At 33.5% G+C, this 7,019-nt stretch overlaps 1 protein-coding gene across 1 annotated transcript; it reads right to left on the bottom strand.

Annotated features, from left to right (window-relative positions):
- Window positions 1-4,125: 4,125 nt before the first annotated feature.
- LOC121322371 (transcription factor LBX1-like) lies at window positions 4,126-6,294 on the bottom strand. The gene is made up of 2 exons (XM_041262227.1): window positions 5,586-6,294; window positions 4,126-4,856 (listed from the first exon to the last, which is right to left on the bottom strand). The coding sequence occupies exons 1-2, from the start codon at window positions 5,908-5,910 to the stop codon at window positions 4,381-4,383; spliced, it is 801 nt and encodes a 266-aa protein (XP_041118161.1). The 5' UTR covers window positions 5,911-6,294; the 3' UTR covers window positions 4,126-4,380.
- Between the last annotated feature and the right edge of the window lie 725 nt (window positions 6,295-7,019).

Below are 7,019 nucleotides of genomic sequence, written 5' to 3'. Positions count from 1 at the left end.
CACTTAAGTCTTTGGGATTAATTACCACGTTCTGGTCTCTCAGACTGTAGTATTAGTTATCGTTGTCACGTTTGACATCATCCCTGACACCTAATAAAATAAGGAACTGAAATCCACTGACTCAACCTGCTCAAACTCGTTTGTTTGTATAATATCTTTATTCTACATCTGGGCCTTGTATCAGCTTGAGGAACGGCAGCCAATAATGATATGGGTTTGCTATCCAAATAAGTTTAACATCTACTTTAAAATGCAACACTGAGGTAATGAAGGCGTATGCTTAGTTGTTATTAGTTAATAATAATAATAATAATAATAATAATAATAATAATAATAATAATAATAATAATAATAATAATAATAATAATAATGTACATACAATATCAATTATTTTCTAAATAACGTTTGAAAACGCGTTATCATAATACGTACGCCGGAAATTAATCAGATAGCATAATGGGCCTATGTGCTATTATTGGCAATGATGTCGCAAATTAAAATCGTTTAATTATTAATATCGTCCGGCGTGCAAGAAAGAAACCACCACAAGGACAATTTCACCTTTAAAATACACCCAAAACCACAAGCAGGTAATACATATACACATAAACATAAAACACAAAACAAAAACAAAAAACAAGAAGCGCTCGAACACCCACACAGCCGCTATCAATGCGGCGCATGCGCTGTGAAGAGAAATGTTGCAAACAGCACTGTCTTTATCTTCATGCAGGTCTGGGTCTAATGTGTAGGCCTATATAACTCACAGTACGCCGCACATCTCATCTGTCGGGAATAGTACCGTAATGTAAAGTGCACGTTAATTTGAAATATATTTAAAGGTCCATTTATTTTGAGCATTTGCTGTTTCCTTAAATATATTAGTATCTGTTTACAGTCGTACGAGATTCTTTTGTGTTATCATGATCTACATTATTGGCTATATTATTATTATTATTATTATTATTATTATTATTATTATTATTATTATTATTATTATTATTATTATTATTATTATTATTTGTTGCCTTTCAAAAAACAAAAGGCCAGCAACACATTGTGTAAACATTGTAAGTTATTAATAATATTATTATTATTATAATATGAATATGATTAATAATATTATTCTTATATAAATATTAGTTTAAGTTCATTCATATAATTAAAAATAGCTTAGCAGTCAAGTAGAATAAAACGTGTTTTCATGTCAAAGGCCAATGAAGCGTAGGCCCTATGCTCAATTTTTTTTTTTTTTTCTCCCCAAGCATCTCTGAATCTCCTTAAATTTCCATTACACATATGCATCCTCACTAAAGGGTTACAGGGCTTTAACTCGATGCTCCACGTTTAAAATACGCTTGGTTTAAAATGACCAGCGTTGCCTCAGTCAGATATGCTCGACATGATTTAAGTGTGTAGCTAAATAGATAAGATGTACTGGTATTGGCCTACTTACTTACGTGAAATATCTGGTCAATCACAGGCCGGATTGAGCCATTCTCAAATATAATGCAACAGATTTTAAACACGTTTATTAACTGTACATTGTAATGATTTTTTTTTTTCTGGTAGGTCTAAATATTCTCAAGCAAACATACAAAAAACAGTAAAATCCTTAAGTTTAGGTTTGAATTCTTATACATTCGGTTGTACAGTTTAATCTATAAGGTCCTCTTTGTTTATGATGGTGTTTCTGATATAATATGTTTTTTTTTTTTTTTAAATTAGACTTATTTTAAAAAATTCTTAAAGCTTTACCATATATATATATATTATATATATATATATATATATATATATATTATATTATATATATATAGCGATAAATGTGGCCGTTGCCAATATCTGAATTAAACAGCCACGTGCGCTGCTGCGGCCTCGTTTGATCTGAATTTATTTTATAACTGAAAGAGTGAAGGCTAAATTAACTCCAATCCACTCTATTTAGTACAGAGATCCTTTCTTCCTTTAGTGCTTTCTCTCTTCATTCGTTTCTTTCTTTCTTGAATCACCGTGTTTTCAGCCTCATTAAACCCCAGAAAGACAAAAGAAATAAAGAGAAAAGCAAAAAAAAGACAACAAACAAAAGCAAAGAAGCCTTAACCAGACCTTCGCATAAATGTCACCGTCTCAACATTTTACGACTCCCCTGCTTAGCATGAAAGCACTTCAATCACAAGATGTAGCGCTTTTTTAAAAATCTCTGGACAAAAGTCAAACATTATTTCCACCCAAAAAAAGGAGAAAGACAAGTGCTTTACAAAAAAAAGAGCGAGTTTCATTGTAATTCATAGACTTGTTCAAAATGCCAAGTTACAAAAAAAAAAGGAAAAGAAAAGAGTCGACATTAATGTGCACAGATGCCCTCGTGAAGAGGAGGGCTATGTATTCATTATTGCTTTTGTAAAACAGAGTTAAACAGTTTAAAAGGAGGGTTAACCCAATCCATCAAACTGTCTGGAAATTGTGAAGAAAATGCACAAACCATATGGCCTCCAAACGTTTGTGTCCTTTTTGTGCAGTGGGACACACTTGTCTCCGTATTGAGAGCTGCGGGAGTTGGTGCAAGCCCCATTGTCACTTGTCACATCAGGGAAGACTGCTCATTTGTCCCCCGTTTTCATGCTTTACGCTAAAAATTACAGCCCCATCCTTTCTCAAAGAAGGGTTATATAGCCTCGGAGAAACTGGCCCAAAACTCGCTGTTTTTTTTTTTTTTTTTCCTGGCATCTTCTTTTTTTTTATTCTCCAAACCAGATTTGTGTTTCTCACATAAATTTTAAACAGAAAAGGAAAACACACGTTTCAGGGTCAGGAGGCAAGTTACGCTTTAAGAAAACGAAAGCGGAAAGAATGTTGGTATAAAAACACTGGTTTGTATATTTTTACGCGAAAACAATAGAAGACTAATGGGAGACAGTTTTTGTATCATATATTTACTCTGCTAACTTCGCTTTCAAAAAGACCACACCGTCCCCCTCTCTGGTGGTGTTTTTAATCGTGCCGTGTAAATCACATCATCACTGAATATAGCACCATTTCCCCACATTTAAATGTGTGTATCTTTCAGCAGTAATGTACGACGCTGAAATATGGACATCAAACATACATTATTTTAAACTTAACATTTCCATTTGTAATTCAAATGCATCTCCTGATAAATGTGTTTTGTTTATAAAACCATTATATATATATATATATATATATATATATATATATATATATATATATATATACACACACACACACACACACACACACACACACACACACACACACACACACACACACACATTCCAAGAGAAAACACAGTCTGTCCTAAATAGAAGACACTTTAAGGCACCATACAGAATATCCTGGAAAGTCTGAATGTTCATTGCTTTATTGTATTCAAACAGAGCAGTCTGTACAATCCTAAAATAAAGCAAATAAATCGATACTGTTAATGACATGATAAACTTAAACAACAGGTCTTTCTATTCCACAATCTAAACATTTTCTTTCTGGGTTTACTGTACACATTTTTCAATAAAGGAAAGCCTGTTTTTTTAATTTTTTTCAATGGTATTTGATAGGCTCTTTTTAAGGTTGTGTGACATGCAATATTCTATAAATTATAAAGTATAAAATACTCACCACCTTGTACCATACAAAAAGAGGTAAGGTAGCTTGTTTTAGTAAGCATAATATAACAGTGAAGAGCAGACAAAGAAAATGTTTAATAATGGAATTAAAAAAAAAAAAGTCGCCCTAAGAAAAGTAAATATATAGTGTATAAAATCTGTATAAACTTGCAAGAATAAGCATAATAATGTAAAAAATAATGGAGTAAAATAGTTCATGCACACCTGTACCATGCAATTTGCCAAATTGAATTCAGCCTCACTTAAAGCTTTATAGTAAGTTTTGAAACCAATTGTAAAAAAACAACAACAAAAAAAACAAAACCAAAAAAAACAATAAAACACAGATAATAATAATAATAATAATAATAATAATAATAATAATAATAATAATAATAATAATAATAATAATAAATACATTTTTAAACCATAGTTACTTCCCATGGTTTTTGTTTTTTTGTATTGTGTGTGTGTGTGTGTGTGTGTGTGTGTGTGTGTGTGTTTAAAATATATAGAAGCCATACATAATTACACCATTCCATAAAAACGAAATCTACCTGATCTGGCAGTCGCTGGTACTGTGTCACTGTTTGTGTATGCTGATTATTGCTTTAATTGAAAAAAAAAAACTGCCTTGGTTATATTTATATAAAGTTACTGTAACTATAGCTTATATATAACAGTGCAGCATATAGTACATAGTCCATGCTTGCTTTGAACGATTTTTATATAAAAGTTGTTAGAGTAATATAATAAATCAGTCATCAACGTCAATCTCCACGTCTTCCTCGTCTTCTGAACATTCGTAGCTCGTGGCGTGGTCTGTAAACGGTGATGATGGCGACATTGGCAGTTTGTTGGGGGTCTCCAGTCCATGGTTGGACAGCAGTGGAGATTGAGATCTGGACGTGCTTATGGCCCCAGTATTCGGCTCAAGGTCTAGTGAGATAGTTTTCCCTTCTGGATCACTCGATTTGGCGGATTCCACATCCGCTTTCATCTCTTCCAAATCCCGCTTGAGTTTGGCTCTGCGGTTTTGAAACCACGTGATTACTTGGGCATTCGTTAAACCAAGCTGCTGGGCGATTTGGTCTCGGTCAGCCGGGGACAGATACTTCTGGTATAGAAATCTTTTCTCCAGTTCATAGATCTGGTGGTTGGTGAATGCTGTTCGGGACTTTCTCCTCTTTTTGGGGGTGTTCCTCTGGCCAAAAATCGTCAACCCGTCTCTTCCTGTAAAGTAGCAGAATTTAACAAAAATTAGATCACAATTTTTTTAAGATCACAATTATTATTATTATTGCATATATTCTATTTCGCTGAAGTAAAAAAAATCAAAAATAAATACACACACAAATTATATATATATATATATATATATATATATATATATATATATATATATATATATATATATATATATATATATATATATATATGCATATGCATTAAAAGCATTAATAATAATAAGATTTTATTTTGAAAATTAAAAAACTAAAAGGGGCTGGTCATCCATATGTATTTTCTAACCATCAAGGAAGGGCAATTCCATGGTTTTCATGTTTTTATCTTTGTATGGTCTGTTGTACACAATGTAATATTCGTAATATACTAGTTCTTGTACATTTCCTGAATAATTTCAAACCCCGCGTAATGAATGTGCATGCCGTATTTTAATTACTCAGAGGAATTTATATTAATTACAGGTATTCCACACAAGTGATTTCAATTGAGGAGATACCGTTTTATTATTACAATAAATCTAATGATCTTCTATGCGCAACAAAAAAACAAAGGTCAGGGTCTTTTTATTATTGAAAGGTGCAAGTAGAACAATTGGGTATACATTGATTTTATTGCATTTAAACTATTTAAAAAAATGTGTAAACAATAGGTTCTATGTTTTATGTTATTTAGTATTTAGCACTGCTGTAGACAAAATAAGAAGCATGAGTAACACACCTTCGGCTGCCTGAAGAACGCTGACTTCCAGTCCTTTAAATGTTTTGCTGGCGAGCTCTTCGAGGGCGCAGAGCGGGGAGGTGTGGGTGAGCAGTCCCCGGCCGGACAGGGGAAGCCCAGTAGGAGCGTGTTTCTCGGCGGCGGAGAGCAGGTGAGCGGTCCCGCAGATCGTGTAACTTCTCCTTACTGATGGCTTATTCAGGATGTCTTCTATACTGAAAGGGGTGAGTGGTTTGTTAGAATTTGCCGGCGGTGGTAGATGATCCAGTGGGCTTCGTCTTCTTTCTTCCACTGAAGAACCCTTCGCATCTTCTTTGGAAGTCATTCTTCACTGTAAGTTCTATCCCCGTTTTTCCCCAAAATGTCTTGAAAAGGGATTTGATAAGAGAAAAGTTATATAATTCAAATGTCAACACTGCCTTTTTAAAGGAGAATCGTGGTCTATGAGTAATGAAGACACTAGTTTATTTATTTATTTATTTTTGCAGTCCCAGGGTGTAGAGGTTTTTCACTCCCGTCCCACTTTTTTTCTTCTTCAACGGTGTCTCTTAAAAAGAATGTGTTCTTCTCAGGCCTGACAGTCCGAGGGACAATGCAGTTTCTCTGGCTATGGTGAAGCTAAAAGAGTAGGGGCAATTGACTAGTGCTAACAAGTAATTGTTGATTGGAAGGTAATCAATTATCTTCAGTGGCAGTTCCACCCTCTCTCTTTCACTCTCACGCTCTTTCGCTCTTTCGCTCTCTTTCTGTCCAATGCACGCTTTTGCAAGTTGGGCGCTCCGTTAATTAGAAGGCATAGCTTGTAGGAGGAGCCCCGTTGAATTATAATGCTTTATGCTCTTGTCATTTTCTCACACATTATTTGTTTGGCCATATATATTTTTTAATTACATTACAGCCAGGCTTTATTATATCTTGGCAATATAGTGAAAGAAAAATGCCACTTCTTTTATGAGATTTTTTTTTTTTTTGTAAATGTCGCAGGTTTTATTCTTTCAATCTTTTTTTATTATCTTTTAATTTTGTTCGTTTCGTGCCGGCTGATCAATATTTCGAGGTAAGTGACAATATAGCCTATTGAAATAAGGTCATCTTAATTTATAATTCTGTCGTTATATTGATGTGTCTGTGTATTTTTTTTATACAATGGCTACCGTATTCTATTTGTTTTTCTTGCCCTCCATATATAATCCTAATATTTTTGTTTACAAAAGTGTATTAAAATTATTTTTTTTTACGTAGCAGAGTAATATGCGTGCAAAAACCGAATCATTAATAATTTCAATCGTTTTGTTTTGCCAGCATATGCATTTATTTTTAGGTTGATCGTTCTCATGTGACGATACATTAGTAAAGAAAGGCCGAACGTGTATTTATCAACGAATTTCTTTTAACGTTAGTTAACCATTATTTAGTGCCCTTTTTCTCCTATAA

The sequence above is a fragment of the Polyodon spathula genome, chromosome 10 (assembly GCF_017654505.1).
Source record: "Polyodon spathula isolate WHYD16114869_AA chromosome 10, ASM1765450v1, whole genome shotgun sequence".
Classification (NCBI taxonomy): Eukaryota; Metazoa; Chordata; class Actinopteri; order Acipenseriformes; family Polyodontidae; genus Polyodon; species Polyodon spathula.
The sequence above is the reverse complement of the archived record's forward strand: the minus strand, read 5'-3'. Positions and strand labels throughout refer to the sequence as shown.